This window comes from Mustela lutreola, chromosome 8, assembly GCF_030435805.1.
Source record: "Mustela lutreola isolate mMusLut2 chromosome 8, mMusLut2.pri, whole genome shotgun sequence".
NCBI classification, from domain to species: Eukaryota; Metazoa; Chordata; class Mammalia; order Carnivora; family Mustelidae; genus Mustela; species Mustela lutreola.
This window is the reverse complement of record NC_081297.1, coordinates 97,243,435-97,270,520: the sequence shown is the minus strand read 5'-3', so window position 1 is coordinate 97,270,520 and position 27,086 is coordinate 97,243,435. Positions and strand designations below refer to the sequence as shown.

Genomic DNA, 27,086 nt, shown 5'->3' with positions numbered 1-27,086 from the left:
GTTGCTTTGGGATGAAATATTCTGAATATATCTGTGATGTCCATCTGGTCCAGTGTGTCATTTAAGGCCTTTATTTCCTTGCTGATCTTTTGCTTGGATGACCTGTCCATTTCAGTGAGGGGAGTGTTAAAGTCCCCTACTATTATTGTATTATTGTTGATGTGTTTCTTTGATTTTGTTATTAATTGGTTTATATAGTTGGCTGCTCCCACATTGGGGGCATAGATATTTAAAATTGTTAAATCTTCTTGTTGGACAGACCCTTTGAGTCCCAAAACCAGACAAGGATCCCACCAAAAAAGAGAGCTATAGACCGATATCCTTGATGAACACAGATGCGAAAATACTTAACAAAATACTAGCCAATAGGATTCAACAGTACATTAAAAAGATTATTCACCACGACCAAGTGGGATTTATTCCAGGGCTGCAAGGTTGGTTCAACATCCGCAAATCAGTCAATGTGATACAACACATCAATAAAAGAAAGAACAAGAATCATATGATACTCTCAATAGATGCTGAAAAAGCATTTGACAAAGTACAACATCCCTTCCTGATCAAAACTCTTCAAAGTGTAGGGATAGAGGGCACATACCTCAATATCATCAAAGCCATCTATGAAAAACCCACCGCAAATATCATTCTCAATGGAGAAAAACTGAAAGCTTTTCCGCTAAGGTCAGGAACACGGCAGGGATGTCCATTATCACCACTGCTATTCAACATCGTACTAGAGGTCCTAGCCTCAGCAATCAGACAACAAAAGGAAATTAAAGGCATCCAAATCGGCAAAGAAGAAGTCAAATTATCACTCTTCGCAGATGATATGATACTATATGTGGAAAACCCAAAAGACTCCACTCCAAAACTGCTAGAACTTATACAGGAATTCAGTAAAGTGTCAGGATATAAAATCAATGCACAGAAATCAGTTGCATTTCTCTACACCAACAGCAAGACAGAAGAAAGAGATATTAAGGAGTCAATCCCATTTACAATTGCATCCAAAACCATAAGATACCTAGGAATAAACCTAACCAAAGAGACACAGAATCTATACTCAGAAAACTATAAAGTACTCATGAAAGAAATTGAGGAAGACACAAAGAAATGGAAAAATGTTCCATGCTCCTGGATTGGAAGAATAAATATTGTGAAAATGTCTATGCTACCTAAAGCAATCTACACATTTAATGCAATTCCTATCAAAGTACCATCCATCTTTTTCAAAGAAATGGAACAAATAATTCTAAAATTTATATGGAACCAGAAAAGACCTAGAATAGCCAAAGGGATATTGAAAAAGAAAGCCAACGTTGGTGGCATCACAATTCCGGACTTCAAGCTCTATTACAAAGCTGTCATCATCAAGACAGCATGGTACTGGCACAAAAACAGACACATAGATCAATGGAACAGAATAGAGAGCCCAGAAATAGACCCTCAAATCTATGGTCAACTAATCTTCGACAAAGCAGGAAAGAATGTCCAATGGAAAAAAGACAGCCTTTTCAATAAATGGTGCTGGGAAAATTGGACAGCCACATGCAGAAAAATGAAATTGGACCATTTCCTTACACCACACACAAAAATAGACTCAAAATGGATGAAGGACCTCAATGTACGAAAGGAATCCATCAAAATCCTTGAGGAGAACACGGGCAGCAACCTCTTCGACCTCTGCCGCAGCAACATCTTCCTAGGAACAACGCAAAAGGCAAGGGAAGCAAGGGAAAAAATGAACTACTGGGATTTCATCAAGATCAAAAGCTTTTGCACAGCAAAGGAAACAGTTAACAAAATCAAAAGACAACTGACAGAATGGGAGAAGATATTTGCAAACGACATATCAGATAAAGGACTAGTGTCCAGAATCTATAAAGAACTTAGCAAACTCAACACCCAAAGAACAAATAATCCAATCAAGAAATGGGCAGAAGACATGAACAGACATTTCTGCAAAGAAGACATCCAGATGGCGAACAGACACATGAAAAAGTGCTCCATATCACTCGGCATCAGGGAAATACAAATCAAAACCACAATGAGATATCACCTCACACCAGTCAGAATGGCTAAAATCAACAAGTCAGGAAATGACAGATGCTGGCGAGGATGCGGAGAAAGGGGAACCCTCTTACACTGTTGGTGGGAATGCAAGCTGGTGCAGCCACTCTGGAAAACAGCATGGAGGTTCCTCAAAATGTTGAAAATAGAACTGCCCTATGACCCAGCAATTGCACTATTGGGTATTTACCCTAAAGATACAAATGTAGTGATCCAAAGGGACACATGCACCCGAATGTTTATAGCAGCAATGTCCACAATAGCCAAACTATGGAAAGAACCTAGATGTCCATCAACAGATGAATGGATCAAGAAGATGTGGTATATATACACAATGGAATACTATGCAGCCATCAAAAGAAATGAAATCTTGCCATTTGCAACAACATGGATGGAACTAGAGCGTATCATGCTTAGCGAAATAAGTCAAGCAGAGAAAGACAACTATCATATGATCTCCCTGATATGAGGAAGTGGTGATGCAACATGGAGGCTTAAGTGGGTAGAAGAAGAATAAATGAAACAAGATGGGATTGGGAGGGAGACAAACCATAAGTGACTCTTAATCTCACAAAACAAACTGAGGGTTGCCGGGGGGAGGGGGTTTGGGAGAAGGGGGTGGGATTATGGACATTGGGGAGGGTATGTGATTTGGTGAGTGCTGTGAAGTGTGTAAACCTGGTGATTCACAGACCTGTACCCCTGGGGATAAAAATATATGTTTATAAAAAATTAAAATAAATAAATAAATAAATAAATAAATAAAATAAAATAAAGCAAATACCAAGAATATTCATCTCTACATGTCTTGAGAGTCACTGAAGGAAGCAACTATTTTAGAATAGTAAAATGATTTATCTCTTATGTTATAGCAGGAGGAAATTTGAGGCAATTGGTAATAATGGCTATGGGGATTTAAATGATTATTTCCTCAGATTGTTGTATTAGAATAAGCAGTCTCCTATAATCATTACTTCTGAAAGTTTATTAGATGATTTTCTGATTTATTTTCCCCAAAAGAATCTATTATCATCTTTTTCTAGCCTAAGATAGAGATAAAATAGAAACTATAATAATATTAGAATTTTTAAAATGATTCTGTACCTTTTGAGATCCTTGTTTCCCGGGATGTTTGGTTCTGCTCTGGTCGTTTAGTAACTAGAAAAATTAAAGCAATCTTCATACGTACTTAATATTAAACCAAATAAATCATAATGATTTGAGTTTTTTAGTTTGAAATTTGGCGTATTGTTTAGAATTACAAAACTCCATAATAAAATGGATTTTAGCCCATTAAGTAAGTAATGAACATGTGGGGAAAATGTTTCCAAAGCCTAAAGAACCAAATCTCACTATTTCTTATAATACTTGGTTTATGCAATCTCAAGAATTAATTTGTGTATTTCTCAATAAGGTCTCCGCTATAACTTGTCTTTGAGTTATGAAATCTGAAAAAAATTCAATACTCTCTACATTATTGTTATTTCTAATGTCACAAAAACAAAATAAGCTTTCCAAACTTAGAGCATATATGCAGTAAAATGAGATAATTCAATTCCATAATGTTACACAGTATTTCCAGGCACTGATGATCATTAAAGTGAAAAATTCCCTTGAAGACATTCAAACATTACTCACAGGGAATAACAGCTATTGTGACCACAGTGGACATCAAGACAAGGCAGATGATTCCCAGGATGCCAGCAATGAGCTTCCCTGGATATGAAGATAAGTAATAGAAGGAGAATTGAAAACACTGAGAAAGGATGGGCAGTAACAATCCTTTAAAAAAATAATATATGAGAGAACCAACGATGTTCAGGGAATCACATATGAAACTTGCACCCCAATCCGTATCTACCATTATAATCTTTTCTCAGAATATACCATTGCAGTTGCAGTAAATATATTACCCTAAGAGATATGGGAAAGACTCAGTAAGCAATGGCTGAACAAATTTAGTCCTCAGATTTCCATTACAATACCGTATTCCAGCTGCACACACAGATCCTCACAAATGAAAAATAGGGGATATCATTCCCTACTCATTCTCTACGCCCCTGCATCCCAACTGCATATAATAGCACACTTACACCGAGTATGTATTAAATGTTTTACCTTTGCAGGGGGTTTTCTTGTCGTTCCCTTGAAGGTCCTGAGAAGCATTTTCAAGATTTAATTCTGCATATGTTATTTCCTGCTCAATTTTTGAAGTGGAGCTTTTAGTGCCCTTAGCTTTCACTTGCTGTCTTCTTGAACCCTTAACCTGACTGAGTTCTGCATAGGTAACTCCTTGGTTATTCATCTCTGCAGCTGCGTGGTGTCAGGCACAGGGCTGAGTGGGACTGTACTGAAGGACTTGATGAAGAGTGTATGCGATGTCAAGATTGCTGGGACAGTCACATTGAGTGGAGTGTGTGGTGAGTGAGTTCATTTGCATTTGAAGGTGTAAAATCTGGTACTGGTTTCCTTAGGGCTTTGAAGAAGTGTTTTATGGTAGAATAAGGGGTTTTACAACACTATTCTATTTTGACACAATAGTATTTGTTGAAATAAGATAAAACTATAAATTTGTGGAGAAGAAAGGAATTCATGAATAATATTGTCCTTATTAATGTCCTATTATAATGTAATCATGATTCCACAGAACCATGTCAACACTATTAGGATAACTGGTTTAAAATTTAAATGCTGCATTAGAAAAAAATGGTGCATCTACTTTTTCCACAATTTTTAAGTCCATATTAGTTAAAAATTGAGTGCTCTGAGATTGGGGAATACTAGTTTTAGCACAAATAGGAATTTCCTGTAGTAAATGACTTTTGTTTAAATGTACATTTCTTTACTAAAAGGTAATGCACTACTATCAAGTGAATTTTTATTTTGAATAATTGTATAGTTCTGAGAAATCGTTAAATTTCAAAAGAAAGACTTGAAAAATGTCACATGACACATTAAATTTATTGGAAACCTGAACAACATTGAAAACAAAGACCAAACTATATTTTTAAAAAGTACTTATATAACACTAGAAATTGACAACTGATTTAATGATAAAGATATGAAATCATAAAATGATAAACAGAAGTATAGATTATTTATGGAAGAACACTATTGGTGCAAATCACAGAAAGTTCAATGAATGTCAAAGACAGTAAGGGTAGCTTTAGCTGTATAAAGAATTCTAATAAATCAAATCAATATAATTTCATAATTCAATGAGGTCTGCAGTTAGTGAAATCTGGAACTACTCATGGCTCTGAAACTTATAATATATGATCTTTAACAATTACTTCCTATCTAGCTATCTACTTTTTACTGATCTAAAATGAGAATTAAAATATGTAAAATATAATGTCTATAAAGCACTTAATACTCCACCTAGCTTTTCTAAGCTCTCAATGATATACAGTTATTTTAATTATTTGTAACACAATAGCCACTTTATCATTACTGATTCATATTCTTTAGACCAAGTAACATAATTCATTAGAAGGGAGTCTTTCAGTATTGAGTATCATTTTTGCCAAGCTTTGTTTTGAATATTTATACTTAAGTTTAAATTAGGATTTTACACAAATCTTGCTTTTTATAAAAAAATCTAATTGCTTTCCTTCATGTAAGCAAATGTATGAGGAATTACATTCGACCATCATAGATTCATCATAGATTCACTTTAAGTATCTTTTTTAAAGACTCAGCTAAATATACAAAATATATTTAATTATATCTATAACTGATGACAAATCCAAATTGAGTTTCCTAGTTTTGATGCTTATGGGATCTCACTTGAATTATATTGATTTGCAAACATCCAAGAATTTGGATATTTTAAGAAGTTCTCCAATATATTTCAAATTAATTTTTGTTTGTCACCCTGAATTGTTGGAATAAAGGTACTAATGTTCTCTGTGATTTGTCTGCATATTAGTTGTGCCTCAGGTGCCTCCCATCCAGCATTTGTGTCTCCCACCAAGTCAGGTGGCCAAGAGAGAGACAGTGGAGGAGTGACACATACCTTCTGCTGGCCAGAAAGTCAGGCATCTTCCAGTGGGAGACCAGGTTACTCTTGTAAACAGAATCTGTGGTCTTCACAGACTGCCAGCCCTGTGAGAGCTCTGAGTGAAGCAATAGTAGAAAAAGTAGATTTCTCATCAATGTGTCAGTTAAAATTTGAACAGGAAATTCTTACACTTGGGCTATTTTGAAGACTATTTATCTCATCACACAGAGGGCCCGACACTTTCAGCTTATATTGCGTCATTTACTTTGTCCCTTGGTAAGTACCTCTGAGAAGTTTTTATGTTCCACAAGATATTGGGGTCAAAGACTTGACCATCTGGGCTGTTAACTTGCTTCCTTCTGACTCACAAACATTGAGAACTTAGGCCTTGTGAAAAATGTCTTAGATGTTTAAGTTCTACTTTTAGATGAGGTTGCTAAATCTTGACATTACACACTCCTTTCTTTTATGCTCTTGCTGTGTTACATCTATTACACTGAAAATATTTTAAAATCATAATCCCAATAACAAGTATTTAGTGGTACTTGATATAAATTTTGAAAACTTGCTATAATCAGTTTTTTGTCACTCACAAATATATCAATTCCATATTTTTTAATATTTTTCTCTTAGTTTTTAATATATCTGCAATTAGGTTTTGTTATTTGTTAGTAAGTTATTTAGGTTTCTAATGAAAAAAACTAAATGCCTGTGGGAAGAATACAACACTGAACAAAATTGAAAAATATCACCATGCCAGAGATTTGAGTATTAAATAATTATTAATATATTGGTTATTAATCCTCCAATGATAACTAATCACTTATATTTTAATAAGAATGTTTTGTAAATGAAAAATCCCTAAGGTTAACTATGTCAGGGGAAAAACTGAATGTAATTTTTGAAACTTACACTTAAGTAAAAAAATGAGGAGAGGCCAGAGAAAGAACTTTTAAATGACATGTGAAGTACAATTCAGTGTTATTTTTTTTTTCAATTCAGTGTTATTAACTATATTTTGTATGCTGTATTTTATATCCCTGTGACTTTTTTTTTCCTGAAAGATTATACCACATACTTCCTTTCACTCATTTCAACCCCACCCCACCTTCACCATGGCAATCACTTTTGTCTTTCTCTATATATTAGTCTGTTTCTGTTTTTTTGTTTGTTGTTTTTAGATTCTACATTATTAGTTAAATCATACATTATTTGCCTTTGTCTAACTTCATTTAGCATGAAATCCACTAGGTCTATTGATATTGTCAAAATGACAAAAAAAATCATTCCTTTTCATTGCTATGTAGTATTTCTGTGTGTGTGTGTGTGTGTGTGTGTGTGTGTGTGTGTGCATGTGTGTGTGTATGTGTGTATGTTTGTGTAGCTTCCATTTATTCATGCATCTATAGATGGACACGTGGGTTGCTTCCATATCATGGCTATTGTAAGTAATACTGCAATAAACATAGGATGGATGTTTTCATTTTCTTCAAGTAGAAACTCTGAATGAATTTTCTGGATGTTTTGGCATTTCCATTTTTAATTTTTTGAGAAACCTCCATACTCTTATACACTGTGATTACACCAATGTAAATTCCCCACCAACAGTACACAAAGGTACCCTTTTCTCCACATCCTCACCTATGTTTGTTATTTCTTGTTGTTTTGTTTGTTTATTTGTTTGTTTTGTTTTGTTTTTTGTTTTTGTTTTTAATTCTGACATGTGTGAGGTGATGCCTCATTGTGGCTTTGATTTTCGTGATGTTGAGCATCTTTTCATGTGTCTGTTGGCCTTCTGTATATCTTCTTCTTCTTTTTTTTTAAAGATTTTATTTATTAATTTGAAAGAGAAAGAGTGAGAGAGAGCATGAGAGGGAAGGTCAGAGGGAGAAGCAGACTCCCCATGGAGCTGGGAGCCTGATGCGGGACTTGATCTCAACACTTTGGGATTATGACCTGAGCTGAAGACAGTCCCTTAACCAACTGAGCCACCCAGGTGTCCCTGTATATCTTCTTTGAAAGGGTATCTATTCAGGTCCTTGGCCCATTTTTTAATCTCTTGTTTGTGTTCTTTTGGTGTTGAGATGTAGGAGTTCTTTATATACATTGGATATTAACTCCTTGTTGAGTATATCATTTGCAAATATTGTCTATTCAGATGGCTGTCTTTTTCTTTTGTTGATGGTTTTCTTGGCTGTGTAAAAGCTTTGTAGTTTTATGTATTGTTTATTTTTTATTTTGTTGTCCTTCTCTGAGAGGACACACCCAAAAGAATAAAGACCAAGAGTTTGTTGCCTATCCTGCCTTTAACATACTTATGGTCTTGGGCCTTATATCTAATTCTTTAATTTATTTTAGGTTTATTTTTGTGTATGGTATAAAAAAGTATTTTCATAAGGGTTACATTTAAGCCATTGGTCATTTTGTATAATGTGGATATTTTCACAATATTAATTCTTCAGTTGATAAGTATGGTATATCTTCCATTTACTGATTTTTGTCATTTTTGAGTTTCTTTTATCAATGTCTTATAGTTTTTAAAGTATAGGACTTGCACCCCCTTGGTTACATTTATTGTTAAGTAATTTATTTTTATAAATGCAATTATAGATGAAGTTGTTTTCTTTTTTTTTTTTTTTTTTAAGATTTTATGTATTTATTTGAGAAACAGAGATAGCAAGAGAGAGCACACATGGGGGTAGGGGAAGAGAAAAAGGGAGAAGAGGCTCCCTGTTTAGCAGGGCTTGATCCCAGGATCCTAGGATTCTGACCTGACCCCAAAGCAGACTCTTAAGCGACTGAGCCACCCAGGCTTTCCTGGGATTACTTTCTTAATTTCACTTTCTCATAGTTTTCTACTAGTGTACAGAAATGCAGTGGATTTCTGAATATTAATTTTGTATCCTGCAACTTCATTAAATTTTCATTTATTAGTTCTCATAATAGTATTTTTTGGTGGAGTCTGGGTTTTTCTCTCTAGAAAATCATGTCATCTGCAAATAATGACAGTTTTACATTTTCCTTATCAATTTGGATGTCTTTTTTTTTTTTTTTTTCAGATTACTGTGGCTAGAATCTCCAGTACTGTGTTGAATAATAGCAATAGGAGTGGACATCCTTGTCTTCATGCTGATCATAAAAGAAAATGTTTTAGCTTTTCTCTATTGAGAATGATGTTAGTTGTGGGCTTGTAGTTTGTGACCTATATTATGCGGAGGTACATTCCCTTTCTACACACCAATGGGAGTTCGTCTCATAAATGTATCTTTACTTTGTCAGTGTTTTTGCTGCATGTATTGAGATTAACATATGATTACTTTCAATTATTTAATGTATTTAATGTCAAGTTGATTGATCTACATATACTGAAACAGCCCTGCATATATGGAATAAATCCCATGTTATCATGGTATATGATACTTTTATTATACTGTGGGATTCATTTTGCTAATACCTTGGTGAGGATTTTTACATGTTCATCAGGAATGCTGGCCTGTAATATTATTTGTATGTGTGTGTGGGGGGGGTATATTTGTGTTTGTGTGTATTGTGTCCCTTTTTAGTTTTGGTATCAGGATAATGCTGTCTACACAGAATGAATTTGGAAGCTTCCCTTTGTTTTCAATTGTGGTTTTAATTTGAGAACAATAGGTATAAAATTTCATTTAACATTTTTTAGAATTCACCTGTGAAGCCTTCTGATCCTGGATATGTGTTTGTTGGGAGTGTTTTGATTACTGATTCAGTTTCTTCACTATTAATTAATCTGTTTAGATTTTTTGTTTATTCCTGTCAATCTTGAAAAGTTTTATATTTCTAGGAATTGGTCTATTTCTTTTTTTAAAATGATTTTTTTTTATTTGACAGAGATCACAAGTAGGCAGAGAGGCAGGTAGAGAGAGAAGGGGAAGCAGGCTCCCTGCTGAGCAGAGAGCCCAATACAGGGCTCGATCCTAGGACCCTGAGACCATAACCTGAGCCAAAGGCAGAGACTTAACCCACTGAGCCACCCAGGCACCCTGAACTGGTCCATTTCTTATAGGTTGTCCAGTTTGTTGGCAGTAGGTATCCTATGATCTTCTGTATTTCTGAGATGTGTCTTGTAACTACTCTTATTAATTTCTGAGTGTCTTTATTTGGACCCCCACCCTTTTTTTCCTGACAATTCTGGTTAAGGTTTTATCAATTTTCTATATTTTGTCAAGGAAGAAACATTTGGTTTCATTTATTTTTTTCTATTATTTTTATACTCTCATTTCTAATTATTTCCACTCTCATCTTTATTATTTCTTCCTTCCAATATATTTGGGTTTGATATTTGTTTTTTTTTTTCTTTTTCTACTGCTTTTAGGTATAGAGTAAATGTTTATTTGAGATATTTCTTGTTTATGGAGGCAGGCTTTTATCTCTATAAACTTCCCTCTTCAAAATAATTTTGCTGTGTCCCATAGATTTTGAAATATTTGGACATCCTTTTCATTGTTCTCCAGGGATTTTAGATTTTCTCATTGATATCTTCATTGAACCATTCATTGTTTAGTAGCATGCAGTTTAGCCCCCGAATGCTTTTTTTTTTTTTTTTTTAATGAAGATATTTATTTATTTATTTATTTGACAGAGATGACAAGTAGGCAGAGAGGCAGGCAGAGGGGCTGAGGGGGGTGGGGGGAAGCAGGCTCCCTGCTGAGCAGAAAGGCTCAATCCCAGAATCCTGAGATCATGACCTGAGCCGAAAGCAGAGGCTTTAACCCACCGAGCCACCCAGGCACCCCCCACATATTTGTTTTTTAGTGAGTTTTTTTTCTTGTAATTGATTTCTAGGTGGATGCCTATACAATTGTGGTCAGAAAAGAAAATCATGATATGATTTTAATCTTTTTAAATTTAATAAGACTTGTTCTGTGGCCTTCCATGTAATTTATTCTGGAAAATATTCCATATGCAATTAAAAAGGAATGTATATTTTTCTATTTTTAGGTGCAAATTTCCATATCTATTAAATTCACCTGGTCCAACATACCACTGTTTCTTTGTTGATAATCTGTCTTGATGGAAGTGAAAAAGAAAAGGCCATAAACAGAAGTAAGAATATAAATGGAATAAGTGCTCCAGTAAAAGGAATAAATGGTGACTGAATGGATAAAGAAGAAAAAAAAAAAATACAAGACTCATCTATATGCTGGTTAAGACTCACTTCATCCCAGAGACATACAGTCTGACAGTGAAAAGATGAAATATGATATTCCATGTACATGAAAATAAAAAGAAAGCTATGGTAGCAATTCTTACATCAGCAAAAATAGACTTTAAAACAGAGATTGTAACAAGAAACAAAAAAGAACATCCATAATGATGAAAGGATCAATCCAACAAAAGGATACCACAAATATCCTATATATAAAAATTTCTATGCACTCAACAGAGGGACACTTAAACGTATAAAAGAAATATTAACAGGGAAAAGGGATAATTTGACAGGAATACAATAATAGTAGGGAACTTCAACACCTTACTTACATCAATGGATGTAAGGCATACGGTGCCCAAGGGCAACCTCCAGAAGAGTTGCTCTGGAGGGTCTCTAATCATAGTGAAGCCATCTACTGAGAATGGCAGGATGGGAACAGTTTAGACGGTATTGATCCCCTGGGTTTAGTAGTGCAGAAGCCACTTTGCAGGTAAGCCAGACCAATCAAGCCTGTCTAGCAAGTGTGGAGGTGTGGGAGGCACTTTGGCAGTGGCTTTGTCTTGGTCCAAGGCTTTCGTCTAGGCATGGTGAGGCAGATTATTTTTTGTGGTGTCACTAGTCCCATTCCTCAGAGTGTGGCATGTTAGGAGTCCAATTGAGGGGTATCTGCCACAGCAATGCACACTGGGCATGTGGGTCTGCTGCAGGAAAGCCTGGATGGGGTAAACAGTGCTAGAAAGGTAGATGGAGACTGTCAGACCTGGAATACAAAGCATCAGAGCAGCTAGGCAAAAGGTGGGTAAGAATAATGGTGCCTTCCAGCTCTTCCAGTTCCAGAGAAAGTTTCTATAGACCCTGTCACTCTGGGATACACCCAAATATTAGTCAATTAATCTTCCCATATGGGCCAAGCACTTTTCAAACTGCTGCCTCTGTGCTAGGTCTCAGTGATAGTGAGTTCATCATGGGCCTAATAAGGGCAGAGTCTTCCTTTCCCATAACCCTTAAGTTCTCCCAGGGTTAAATCCCATTGATTTTAGATGGTCCTGGGGGTAAACCCAGATAAATTTCAAAGCCAGATATGATGGGGGGCTCATCATTCCCATGCAGATTGTCAGGGTAAGGAGATGCCCAGTGTTGAGCTTGATCCCCTCACTTTTCACAGAAGACCGTAGTGCCTGTGAATTCTCTATTAGTTGTGGGTCACCACACTGGAATTATGGGTCACATTAGGCCATGTCTTGTCCTTTTTACCTTTCTTGATGTGACTTTTTCTTCATATCTTTCATTGGATAGAGCTGTTCTTCTAGTCTTTAGGTCATTCTCCATATTAGTATAAATCAGCTATGTGCCTAGAAGGAGGTCAGCTCAGGATCCTCCTACTCTACCATCTTAGTACTGACCTCAGAATTCTCTACAGTTTTCACCTCTTATCAAAGGAAGAGAGAAAGTTTATGTATCATTCCTAAGGATATTCCCTTTCACCATAATCTCTAAGACACTGAGTTGGGCACAGAATCTTTAACTTTCTAAAAATCTAGAAATAATGTCTCTAAGAAATAGAAAATTCCTAGAAACTGAAAATTACCAAAGTGGAGTACAACAAAAAGCAACCTGGGCAAACCTACCAGGTATTAAAGAAATTGAGTTCATGATATAAATCTTCCTACAGAAACATTTTACTCAGAAGCTCAGATGGCATCAGAGTGAATAACACTTAAAAAATATTGGGTCGCCTGGGTGGCTCAGTGGGTTAAGGCCTCTGCCTTCAGCTCAGGTCATGATTCCAGGGTCCTGGGTTCGAGCCCCGCATCGGGCTCTCTGCTCAGTGGGGAGCCTGCTTCCTCCTCTCTCTCTGCCTGCCTCTCTGCCTACTTGTGATCTCTGTCTGTCAAATAAATAAATAAAATCTTTAAAAAAATGCCACTTAAAAAATATTGATCACATTCTCCAATAATAATGGTCTAGTTATTGTATGTATTATATCATGCATACATTATAAACCCTGGAAGGGATATTGTTGAGAACTTTGCTTTGAATAGCCTTGCATACTTCAAAGAATATAACAGATAGTCTTTCATATTTACCCCGATATTTATAACTTTTCATTCTCTTCTCACCTTCACAAATACCCAGTTTTCTATCTGTTACTACCACACTGAAACCTGGAGAATTCCCTTCTTTTTGCTCTTTTTATTACACTGCAGATCAATGGTGATGTTAGCTCCAAGTCGTTGAACATGGCCTCATCATGTACCTTCATTCTGGAAAACTATCAATGACATCAAGTTCTGAGTCTGCAGTTTCTCCTCCTCAATGAGAATGATCTATTATCTTGTAAATTTTACTACTTATAATGACTTTTTTGGCATATGAAGTGTTATTTTCTCATTGCTCTCAAGATTCTCTTTTTGCCTCTTTCAGAAGCATGACTACAATGTACCCACTTGTGACTTAGTTTATATTTATGTTGTTGGGATTTGGGTGGAATTCTTGAATTTAACTTCCTTTTTAACAAGCTTGAAATAGTTTCCAACATTATTTGTTCAAATAATTTTCTGCCAAGCATTTCCCTCTCCTTGTAAGATCTTAATTATACATGTGTCACAACTTTTAATGTTATCACATTAATGTCTTGTAAAAATTATTTTTATTCCCCTCTCAAAGTGCATTATTGTTCTTATCAAATCCAGACCATTTGGGGGTATACAGGCTAAATTGTTATATGTTCCTTAGGGGGAACAATGGTTGTAATTAAGGGATGAGCCTCATAAAACATAGGGCAGAGCAACTTTTTAGTGTTAATCTCTGATGTCCTCCCCAACTTTATATTCAATTACCAGGAAACAGAATTTGCAGATTCCCAAATTTGGTACATGAGGTTAGACAGATAAAACTCAGTCCTTTCTGCCTCCTACTTGGACTGGCTACCTGCAGAGAGTATACTTTCAGATCTGCTCCAACAACAGTGCATTTTAAAAGGGCACCATCTTCCTCTGAATTTATACTTAAATGAGTACCTTTTAACTCTAGAATCCAAAATAACAAGTCTATTATGTTCAATACATAATGTATAGTCTCAGAAAGATAAACACAGAGAAAAAAAATGCTATTGTGATCTTTATATCCCTGATTTCTGCATGGCTCTTTCTACTCTGAATTCACTCTTGATTAACTACCTCCTAATATTGTTCCATATTTTTATATCTCCAGTGTTTTTTGTGGGTCCCTAAACCCAAGCTTACTCTACCAAATAATTCCAATGATATTTTATGGGTACATGTAAGAATTTGACACTTTTTTAAATGAACATGTTTAGATATGTAAAATACTTTGGGAGAAAATTGGGAGTGTTCCACATGAAAATGTATTAAGCAACTTCTCTCTTATTTTCACCATTCTCAGTGGTAAGAGATGCATTATATGTGGATGGGATTCTCCAACATTGGAAAGAAGAGGCATTTCAGTATCTTCTTCCCCTAGGCTCATGGTGGTTCCCCAAATCTTGGAACCAAACAGGTTATCTTGTCAAACCTTGACAATCCCCTTTAAATTTCTTCAATTCCAAAACAGACAACATTTACATATATCCATATAACACACTGGATGAGAAGACTAGGGTTCTTTACCAATAAAAGAAAGAACAGGGATTGTGACTTGATTTCAAAAAAGGAAATATATCTGCAGAAAAAAATTACTTTAGTGTCCATAAATGAGGTGTATTAAATTTCTCAAAACACTTAAAATGCAAACATCTTTGATGATTGAAGAGTTTAAGTCAGATGACTGGCTATTTCATTGGGTAAAAGGAAGAAAATAATTACAGAACATGGATTTTCTTGGAAAACAGCTTTTATTGAATATTTGGAAAAGTAAAATATGAAGAGATCATATTTAGCAAGAAATGCTGGTGGTTAAGATTTATTTTAAGGAACTTTGGGCCTTATAGTATTGATTCCTCAGATCAGCCGTATGAGGTGGCTACAATTATGGTCATGATGTCATAGGTGATGGCATGGAAGCATCAAGTTCTTAAGTCAAAACAACTGAGATCTAGTGAATACTTATATGTCAACAGAGGTACTTTTTAAATAATCTTCAAGTAAGTCTGTGAATAAGAATCTATTTCTATCATATTTTCCAGCATAAGAAACTGAACCAGAGCAGTTATGCAGCTGAGGCATGGGGCTAAGATAGTACATATAGAAAATACATTGAAATGACCTGGTTTCATTGCCAATGTCCTTAAACTTTATACTGTACTGCTAATTCCCATTTGTAAATTGATCAAGAACTTCAATGAAAACATCTGTATGATGATGCTTATCACTATGCAAAATTATTTAGCATGAATTTTTGGCACAGAGAACACAAAAAACTGGATGAGAAATTAAGACACTACTAATTTTTTTCATCTATTTCCCAATATTTTTCTTTAGCCAACTAACATATCTCATGACATATAATGAGAAAAAAAATATTCCCAGGGCTTTTATGATAGATTAGGTTGTTTTTCAGTGAACCTTCATTTCTTCAATCTGACCACCTTGAGAAGACATATGATCCAGACAATCAATGGTAAGTTTGGCCATGTGGCTTGCTTTCACAATATATTATGAATAGGATGTGATAGCTAATGAGTTCAGAGTCCAGGTATTAAGATGAAGTTTCTCTTTGATGCTGATCTCTGCTATAAAAGGTCATATACCAGCTAGCCCACTCCTCTAAGAATTAAAAAAAAAAAAAAAGATGTGAGCTGAATCTGTAGTCTAGAGTCAAGTTCTTACATATCTAGCCTTGATCAACTAAAACTCAGCCAAATCACAAACTAATGAATGAGAAATAAATACTTGTTTTTATTTTTTATTTTTTTAGAGATTTTATTTATTTATTTGACAGAGAGAGATCACAAGCAGGCAGAGAGGCAGGCAGAGAGAGGAGGAACAGGCTCCCTGCTAAGCAGAGGCTCCAATGTGGGACTCGATCCCAGGACCCCGAGATCACGACCTGGGCTGAAGGCAAAGGCTTAACCCACTGAGCCACACAGGTGCCCCAATAAATATTTATTTTTTTTAAAAAGATTTTATTTATTTGTTAGAGAGAGAGAGAGAGCGCAAGCACGGGCAGACAGAGCAGCATGCAGAGGCCGAGGCCGAAGCAGGCTCCCTGCCAAGCAAGGAGCCCGATGTGGGACTTGAATTGAACATAAGAAAAAAAAAAGAGAGAGAGAGAGAAAAGAAGAGGCTCTTCTTCCTGGTTTCATGGTCTTTTCAAGGTGTTTGGCTATGGCTTGGTTGCCGACTGCATGTATGCAGGAAGTCCTATGTATTTGAACAGACTCTAGCAGGTTTTTGTAGCTAGTCCCAGTCAGTTTCCTATCCTTTGGGAAGGGACTTCTAAGACTCTGACAGGGAATTCCTCCTGCCTGTCAGTCACAGTCTGAGATCCATGCTCACCAGTTTCAGTGTGTGGGTTATGGAGCTGCTCTGTCCCAAGCCAATACCATAGGCATACCTGTCATGAAGCCATGTATAGCCACATTGTCTTCAATAACATCTAAATCTCATCCTCATGGAGTAGACCTAGCTTTCTCAGAAATCCCTCCTTTCGGTACTCTCCTTTAACCCTAAGGTATTACTATTTTCTTTATATTAGTAGCCTTTCCTCTTAGTAAACTTTCCCTTACAAATAGAAACTAATTGTTTACATCAAACTTCCTCTGGTTTCTGTCTCCTGACTCAATTCTGACTGATTACCTTGCCATCTTGGGTTGTTTAACTCGAATTTGCAGCCCTTATAAAGGTGAGGAAATATGAGCACAATTACTCAATATATTGGGAACTTCACAATAATATTATGATTTTCAATTTATATATATAATTATTTTAGTGAATAGCAAAAGATTAATAAATGTATAATATGTACCTTAGTATATATATTTTTTCACTTTAATATAAATAAATCTTGAAAAACAGTTCAACAACACCAAGGGTGAAACCTCATGTATAAACTAAATTTTGGATGATTATGACACATTGTTGTAGATTCATTTTTGGTCATAAAAGAACCATTCTAGTGAGGGATGTTGATAATGGGGGAGAGGCAGGTGTGTGGACAGGGGCAATAGAAGAAAACTCTGTAACATGCTCTTAATTTTGTTGTGAACATAAAACTTCTCTAAAAATCATATTTGAAAAAGATTCTGAGACAATAATTGCATGGCTTTTGGAGAAATGAGAAACATGTTCTTTATATATGGTGAGATAACATTACACCAAAATTAGATAACTAAAATGCCTGGTGCTTACAAGCATATGTTTTAATTTCTAAACAAGATGCAGAAAAAACTTTCTCCAGTCCAAAATTGAAATATGGACAAACCCGGTCACTCTCTGATGATACTGCCAACCTGAAATATGAGAATTATACCTCATTAATCTTACCAATATATACCTTATATACCACAATATTTTGATGAATTAACAATTTATTTCAATTAATAGTTGTATACCTCAATCAGAATATTTCCCATATAATTTACTATGAAAACACTTCAACACTTGTGTTTATATAATTGTTCACATATTGCTGTTTTTTATTGTAAGATTAATTCTTTTAAGGTACAAAATACAAAAGTTCTTAAGAAACTTACGCTTTGGAAGAGAAAGTTGAGTGTTTTGGCCACACAGATGGATTATTATTGCTTTTCTGGGAGACTCCAAGCCATGAAGAAGAAATGAAGAGGCCTAACAAATGCTGTGAGAAAACAAATTTTATTAGATGTCAAACAGAAACTCATATTCATTTGAATTTTGTAGTAACAAAGTTAATTCTTGCCTTATAGAATCTTTCAAATTTTAATGTTACACAGTAGACATGTTACAAAACTACCTTATAAGTAGGTGTAAGGGAAGACAACAAAATTACAAAGATAACAATTTCAGGGTTCTGAAAATTGATAATTCATGAAATATTTACAGTGGGAAAAAATCCTAGAGATTCAAGTAAGAAGCATCATATTTGTTGCTTAGGATTGTTATTGTCTGGGATTGCTTTGTGGCTCCCCACCAGCCCACCCCAGCTCAGTGATCAAGACGAGTGGTCGTTTTTATAGTTTGGAGAAGCTGCAGAGAGCAATAGTGTTGGTGCCACAGGGGTTAGCAGTGGGGAAGACAGTGAGAGAGCCCACTGACTTTTCAGTTCAACGTGATTATTTTGCTTGGTAATGAATGAGAAAAACATATCCTTTTACTAGTCTGATGTTGTGGTTTTGTGTCCAGCACTGTGACACCCCCAGAAATATAATGGGAAGGTCTGATAAAGGAAAGTGTGACTGAAGAGATGACATGAGCTCTCTATACACTCTTGGCTGATAGAAAATATGTGCATGGGGAGAGGAGACCAAAATGATCCTAGTAGGAAGTAAAGATGAAGAAGACTTGAGAACTGCTATAAAGGTATGAGGACTCCCTTTCTACACTCATGTGTGCACGTGTATATGTGTGTGTACACATACACACACACATACACACATCACCTGAAAGAGGGTGGAAGCCCTACTGTCTTGTCATATTTGAATACAGACTTTAATATATATTTTTAAAGATTTTATTTATTTATTGGTCAGAGAGAGAGAGAGAGAGAAAGCGCACAAGCAAGCAGAGAGGCAGGCAGAGGCAGAGAGAGAAGCAGGCTCCCCCCTGAGCAAGGAGCCCAATGTGGGACTCGATTCAGAACCCTGGGATCATGACATGAGCTGAAGGCCGCAGCTTAACCAACTGAACCACCCAGGCATCCCTGGATACAGACTTTAAAAAAAATGATGGTTGACACCTAAGCTTAAAATTCACAAGGATCATCCCAGGAAGATAGGCTAAAAAATAAAAATAAACAATATGAATTTGGAAAAAACTAAACAAAAATATCAGGAGATCAACTTTAGAGAAAATTCTGCAGTAAAGTTTATTCAACATACAAGAAAATAATAAATCTATGAAAAATGAAATAGAATGAATGTTCACTAAGGTGTATTATCAAAAATGTCTTCCAAAAAATTAAGAAATGGGGCAGCTGTGTGGCTTATTCGGTTAAGCAACCAACTCTTCATTTTGGCTCAGGCTCTCAGGCTTAGGCTTCATTGTGATCTCAGGCTCCTGGGATCAATCCCCACATCAAGTTCCATGCTGAATGTGGAGTCTGCTTGGGTTTCTCTCTGTCCCTCTCCCTCTGTTCCTCCACCCACTTGCACTGTCTCTTTATCTCTCTCTTGCATTGTCTCTAAAACAAAATAAAAATATCTTTAAAGGGAATTAATACACACAAAAAACTGGAAAATATCTTCCATGCTATGAGAAAGCATAGGCCAATAGAAATTTCTACTGGGATAAGATGTTACATTTGTTAGAAAAAAAGTATTTTAAAGTAATATTTATAAATACATGTAAATTATAAAGAAAACAATGTTCAAATAGTTAAGTGAAGATATGATGGCAGCAATATAGTAAGTAGGAAATATCAATAAAATAATAAAACTCTATGAATAAACCCCAGAGGATTCTGAGTTTATGAATACATACTTGAAATGAAAAATTCACTTATTAGCTCTATAGATTATGTGATATGCAGAAGAAAAAGTTGGTGAAATTGAGGAAGGAGTAAAAGAAGTTATTCATCCTATAAGATGAGAGAGGGAAGAAAAGAGAAAAATTAATAGAGTTCATAGATCTTCAAAACAGCTTCAGGAAATCCAACATAGGTCTAAGTACAAACTGACAAAAAAGCAGAACAACAATCTTAAGTCATGATGAGCAAATACTTATTAAATATCATCAAAAAATATTCATGGACACCACAGGCTAGGAAACTACTAATGGAATGATTACATACAAATCCACATCTCAAGGTATCATAATGATACCACCAAAAATCATTTGCAAACACAGACAAAGAAATGCTCTTGAGGGAACAGGGTGGATTATGAGGTGACTTAAGTCAGTGTGAACATCAGGGAATGGGTGATAATATCCTCCACCTCCCACAGCCTTAGACCACATCATCTACCGCAGAATCTGTATCTGCCCTGCACCCTGCACACTATTTCAGATGGGAGTGGATAAAATCAGCCAGACAAAGGAACACAAAGCCCAAGGTCCTATATCCTTTATGGAACCAAACTTCAAAATATATCCAGACACATAGTCCATGTATTTTCATTTTGATAAGGATGCCAACAGGGAAAGGACAGGATTTTTCATAAATGGTGACGGGAAACTGATTATCCCTATGCAAAAGAATGAAGGTGGAGGCAAAGACTTACACCATATACAAAAGTTAACTCAAAATGGAGAAAAGACCTAATCATAAGTGTAAAACTATAATTCTCCTTGAAGAGAACATGGGGAAAAGTAAACATCATATTCGGCAATGATTTCTTGGGTCTGCCACCAAAATCACAGACCACAAAGGAAAAATTCACTGTAGGCAAATGTAGCACATCAAAACATTTTTGTGCACCAAAAGGTATGATCAACAAAATGAAAAGACAGAATGGGGAAAAACGCTTGCAAATCATACATCAGACAAGGGGTTCATATCCAAAATATATAAGGAATCCTACAGGTTAGTAACAACAACATATCCAAATAAGGCAATTAAAGAATGGGCAAAAAAAGTGAATAAACATTTTGTCCGAGAAAATAAATGGGGAAAATTCTTATGAAAGATGCTCAGTATCCCTAATGATCAGATAAATGCAAAAAAAAATCACAAGTTGTATTTGGTAGGATGTTTTCAATTTTATGTCTAGCTTTAAGCCTATTTGCACATTTTCATAGTATTTTCTTTTGGTAATTTTACTGTAGTATAATGTGTATACAAATGAACGCTCATGGGATACATGCCAATAGCTGGTTGAATTTTCAAGTGTCATAATCGTATGAATGACAAAATGAATATTTTGAACTGCCAGTGAATACTCTGAACTGCCATTGCTAACATCATCCCACAGCATCACAAAATATAAATTCCAAGTGGATCATAAACCCTAATTAAAAGTAAAAAATAAAGAAATAAAGAAAAAAGGTAAATCTTGGAAGTAATATAGGAAATTATATTCCTGAAATAGGTCCAAAATAATCACTAACATCCAAAATGATAAATTTATCTCTCTCTTCAATGATAACATTGAAATTCTGATCATTAAAAGACTCCAACAGGGGAGTACAAATGCAAGTCACAGCTATGTCCATCTCCTAAAACTCTCATAGCTAAAATATGACAAGGTCTAAGAAAGGAAAAGAAAGCACCACCTAAAAGAAATGAACAAGAGACACACTCGAGCACTTCTCATCCTCACAGAGAATATCCAAATGATTCACAGACCAAAAAAAGATACTATTTGCATAAGCACCAGAACTTATTGTATTATTTTTTCTAAGACCATTGAATTTTGGATAACAAGATTATTCTGTACAATGTGTATTTACACAATATACTAGAATAGTATAGGGATAATTAAATATATTAAAAGAAACAAATAAAATTGACCATGTAATTTTATACTAATGGTTAAAAGAAACAGTATTATAATTATATGTAAACACAATCATAATGTTACATTATACATTATTATTTATTATGACAAGTACAATAGTTACATTCCATAAATATAATATACTATATTCTATGTGGTTATGTATAATAAATTAGCATAAATACAGTTTGTGGGAAAGACATATAAAGGTTGGGGTGCCTGCGTGTCCCCATCTGGCTCTTGTTTTCAGTTCAGGTCATGAGCTCAGGATCCTGAGATCCAGTCCCAAGTTGGGCTCTGTGCTTAGCACAGAGTTTGCTTGAGATTCTCTGGCTCTCCCTCTCCATCTGCTCCTCCCTATGGTCTCTCTCGATAAATAAATAAATAAATAAATAAATAAATATTTTTAAAAGACATAGAAATGTCTTTTCATAAAGTGATTATTTATAATTCCCACATACTAAAAAGGAACTAAGTTTCTGAGAATAGTTTTTCAAGGACATATTCATTTAAGACAGCAGCGGTGAAAATTCACAAACTATATACAAATGTGATAATATATATGGACCACAATATCATGTGAGAGTGAAAGGAGACACACATACAAATGCTCACTGCATGATTCCATTGATATAAAGTCCAAAAACAAGCAAAGGTATTTCACATTGTTAAAATGGGTGGGACTGTATAAAGACTTGAAACTTCTATTTCATGCCTGATTTGTATTACGTGGTTCTAACTACTCTGTGATCAAGTTGTACAATCATATGTTTAGTTTCTTTGATGTGTGTAAAATTAAATAGTAAAGTTATTTCAGGTAAAAGAGCATTCATAGAAGGAGGATTTTCTATTAAAAACAAGAACTTATATTTTTATCCCCAGGGGTACAGGTCTGTGAATCACCAGGTTTATACACTTCACAGCACTCACCAAAACACATACCCTCCCCAATGTCCATAATACCACCCCCTTCTCCCAAACCCCCTCCCCCCAACAACCCTCAGTTTGTTTTGTGAGATTAAGAGTCACTTATGGTTTGTCTCCCTCCCAATCCCATCTTCTTGCCTCCCTGGCAGCCAAAATAAAAAGGGAAAACATGAAAAAAAAACAAAAAACAAAAACAAAAACAAAAAAACAAGAACTGATAATTGTCAAAGGTACAATAAAGGCATAAAATATAAATACAATACAGTAGTCAAACTATGGAATAGTAACAGACTTCAAATAAACTAGAAATATGTACACAAAGATGAATGAACTCTAAAAATATAATTTAATTGATAAACTTTTAATAAAATCTGAAAGCATCTGAAATCTCACCAATTCTTCTTCATCCTCTATGGAGAATAGGGTAGAGTTCTCAGAAGCACAGGCTGACATACTCTCATTCCATGGTTTTCTTTCAGTGCTAATGTAATAGCAATTGTTGGAATGTGTCATCCACTCTTTTGGACAATGGCTACAGCTATACACTGAACAAAGGTTATGAGGCATTATCCAAAAACTTTCAAATTTTAAAAATTTACAACGCGTATGCTTTCACATGTATATGACTTATCCATGCACCCTCACAAGCAAATAAAAATGAAACAAAACACAAAAACACTCAAAGAAGAGTCATACTTTCATACCCTAATTTATGTGCCCATATAAAGCAAACACACAAAAATGTCCATCTCTATATGTCCTTTGTGTCACTGAACAAAATCACTTTTTTGGCATTGTAAAGTGACTTATCTCTCAGCATCTTTTTAAAAAAAGATTTATTTATTTATTTGACAAACAGAGATCACAAGTAAGCAGAGAGAGAGGAGGAAGCAGGCTTCCTGCTGAGCAGAGAGCCCAATGTGAGGCTTGATCCCAAGACCCCGGGATCACGACCCAAGCCAAAGTCAGAGGCTTTAACCCACTGAGCCACCCAGGCGCCCATCTCTCAGCATCTTATAGCAGGAGGAAATTCAAGACAATTGATGACTATGGGTATGGTGATTTTATGAAATAGTTTTTAAGGTTTTATTTATTTATTTGTCATATAAAGACAAATACAGAGCACAAGCAGGGGGAGCAGAGGAGGGAGTGATGCAGGACTCAATCCTTGGACCCTGGGATTATGGCTAGAGCTGAAGGCAGACACTTAACTGATTGAGCCACACAGACATCCCATGGGTATAGTGATTTTAAATGAGTATTTCTTTATACTGTTTCATAAGAAGTAGTATTCTCCTATAACCATGATTTCTAAAAGTTTATTACATGATTTTCTAATTTATTTTCCCCAAGAACATCTATCATAGCAGCAATATCCACAATAGCAAAACTGTGGAAAGAGCTGAGATGACCTTCAGCAGACAAATGGATAAAGAAGATATGATCCATATACATGATGTAATATGTATATGGTTGAATATTACTCAGACATCAGAAAGGACAAATACCCAACTTTTGCATCAACATTGATGGAATTGGAGGAGATTGTGCTAAGGGAAACAAGTCAAGCAGATAATGTCAATTATCATATGGTTTCACTTATTTGTGGAACATAAGAAATAGCACGGAGGACATTAGGAGAAGGAAGAGAAAAATGAAGGGGGGCAAATCAGAGAAGGAGATGGACCATGACAGACAATGGACTCTGGGAAACAAACTAAGGATTTAGAGGGGAGGAGAGTTGGGGGGATGCGTTAGCCCAGGGATGGGTATTAAGGAGGACACGGATTGCATGGAGCATGGGTGTTATATGCAAACAATTAGTCATGGAACACTACATCAAAAACTAATGATGTATTTTTTATTTTTTATAAACATATATTTTTATCCCCAGGGGTACAGGTCTGTGAATCACCAGGTTTACACACTTCACAGCACTCACCAAAGCACATACCCTCCCCAATGTCCATATATAAAATATAAAAAATTAAAAATTAAAAAAAAAACTAATGATGTGCTGTATGGTGACTGATAACATAAAGAAAAATTCTATTATCATATTTGTCTAACCTATGATAGAGATAAAATAAAAACTGTACTAATATCGGAATTTTGAAAATGATGATGTACCTTTCTGGATCCTTGTTTCAAGAGATATTTTGTTCTGCTCCGGTCCATCAGTAACTAGAAAAATTAAAGCAATCCTCATACAAACTTAATATTAAACTAAATAAAGCACAATGATTTGAGTTTCTTAATTTGAATTTTGGTGTATTGTTTAGAATTAGAAAAGTCTGTAATAATTTTGATTTTACAGTAAGTAATTAATAAAGTAATGAACTTGTTGGAGAAAATAATTAAAAGGCTTAAAGAACCAAAACTCAGCACTTACAGTATTTGGTTTAACCAATCTCAAGAATTAACCCATGTTTCTCAATTACATATGTATTTTTTTCTACAACCATTGTTATTTATACTTTTGAGAAATTCAGAATAAGTGCTTCACACTTAGTCTAAATGCATACATGAAAAAGAAAGTTCCATTAATGGTACTTGAAATGTTTAGAGGCACTGATGATCATTCAAACAAAAAGTGCATTCTTGAATCATTCAAAAGTTTACTCACAGGGAAGAGAAGTTACAATCATTCAAAGGTTTACTCACAGGTAAGAGAAGTTATCATTCTTGCTACAATGTACATCAAGACAAAGGAGATGATTCCCAAACTCCCAGCAACGATCTTCTCTAGAGATAATGGCAGGTATGTGGGGAGAGAAATGAAACAGTGAGAAAGGATAGGTGGATAAAGACTAAAGTTTAGACAGTTTACATACAAGAGAACCAAAGATGCAAAGGGAATCATAGGTATAAACATGGACCACAAACCCATATCTACCATTGTAATCTTCCTCACAATATACCATTTAACTGTTAGTAAGCATAATGCTCCGTGAGTTGTTCGTCAAGGACTGTGATTTACAACAATGCTGGAGTAAATTATTCCTCAGATCTCAAAAATAAGATTACCTTATTCCAGCTTCAAGTTCTGATCCTCACAAATGAAAAATACATGAAATCATTCCCTACTCTTCCCCACACATCTGCACCCCAAGTTCACATCCTAGAACAGTTGTGCCTTACTGTGTGCTTTATTTTTGCAGTGGGAGTTCTTGTCATTCCCTTGCAGATCTTATTTTGAAGATTTAATTCTGCACAGACGATTCCTTGCTCAGTTACTGAATTAGAGATTTTAGTGCCCTTACCTTTGGACTGTTGTCTTCTTGCATTCTTAACCAGATTTGGTTCTGAGAGGTTTTCTCTCTGGTTATTCATTTCAGCAGCTGAGAGATCTCAGGGCCTGTGCTGTATGGAAACTGGACTGATGTAGTTGACAAACAGTGTAGGTAATGACAAGAGCCCTGCTGGAGTCACACCAGGTGGAGTGCGAGGTAAGTGGTAACACTCCTTTGTAGTTGAATGATGTAAAACTCTGGTTCCGATTTCCTCAGAGCTTGAAATAAGGGTTTCATCAGATAATAAGTGATTTTTAAAATGATATTCTATGTTTGATGCAATATTATTGTGTAGCAATGAAAAGCAATAAATTAGTGAGGAATAAAGAAACTTGTAACAAATGACGCCCTTATTAACCTAAAGTCAGATTCCATAACACATTTTAACACTGCTAGAATAGCTGGGTCAAAACTAAAATGATGTTATTAGGAAACAATGAGACTAATTTTCTATGATAAGTTTTAAAATCCATGGATGGTTAAAGATTGAATGTTCTAAAGTTGGGGGAATAATAGTGTTAGTGTATTCAAGAAATTCCTGAAGTAAATTACTTTTATTTGGTGACTTATATATACTTAATAAAAGCATTGAGGTATTATCAAATGAATTTTTATTTTGAATAATTGTGGAATTCTGGAAATCATTAAATTTTGAAGAAATATTGTATCTGGTGAAAAATGCTACATGATATGCTAAACTTATCCAAAACATAAACAATACTGAAAACAAAACAAAACGACAGAAAAGATTTCTTAAACTCCTTATTTGACACCAGAAAATGGAAACTGATAATGGCCAACATATGAAACTGTAAAATGATAAATAAAAGTAGAGATCAGTTATGGAAGAATAGTGTTGTTGTGAACTCAGAAACAATCTATGGTTGTCAAAGGCAGTGAAGGTAACTTTATTGTGTAATCAATTGTAATAAATCAAATTTAGTATTTAATTTAACTTTTAATATTTAATATAATTTTAATATTTAATTTAAATTTAATAATTCACACAATTGACTCCGTAGTCCGTGAACTCTAGAATCACTTCTGGCTCTCAAAGTTACAGTGTGTGATCTT

The 27,086-nt window shown here is 35.1% G+C and overlaps 2 protein-coding genes across 4 annotated transcripts in view; both read right to left on the bottom strand.

Moving 5' to 3' along the window:
* Positions 1-4,442, bottom strand: part of LOC131839048 (NKG2-A/NKG2-B type II integral membrane protein-like) — a 34,415-nt gene extending 29,973 nt beyond the window's left edge. For both annotated transcript variants that reach the window (XM_059186116.1, XM_059186115.1), the window contains exons 1-3: positions 4,189-4,442; positions 3,709-3,786; positions 3,175-3,228 (exon numbers count right to left, since the gene is read on the bottom strand). In XM_059186116.1, the coding sequence (XP_059042099.1) occupies positions 3,175-3,228; positions 3,709-3,786; positions 4,189-4,375 (319 nt within the window). In that variant the 5' untranslated portion in view covers positions 4,376-4,442. The remainder of the gene's footprint in view (positions 1-3,174; positions 3,229-3,708; positions 3,787-4,188) is intronic.
* A 10,733-nt stretch (positions 4,443-15,175) lies between these two features.
* LOC131839047 (NKG2-C type II integral membrane protein-like) lies at positions 15,176-26,168 on the bottom strand. Of its 2 annotated transcripts, XM_059186113.1 has the most exons (6): positions 25,983-26,168; positions 25,384-25,464; positions 24,850-24,903; positions 23,113-23,264; positions 17,914-18,017; positions 15,176-17,670 (listed from the first exon to the last, which is right to left on the bottom strand). In XM_059186113.1, the coding sequence occupies exons 1-6, from the start codon at positions 26,050-26,052 to the stop codon at positions 17,550-17,552; spliced, it is 582 nt and encodes a 193-aa protein (XP_059042096.1). In that variant the 5' UTR covers positions 26,053-26,168; the 3' UTR covers positions 15,176-17,549. The 2 variants fall into 2 exon arrangements, with proteins under 2 accessions (XP_059042096.1, XP_059042097.1); XM_059186114.1 differs by lacking the exon at positions 24,850-24,903 and having other exon boundaries at positions 25,983-26,166.
* Between the last annotated feature and the right edge of the window lie 918 nt (positions 26,169-27,086).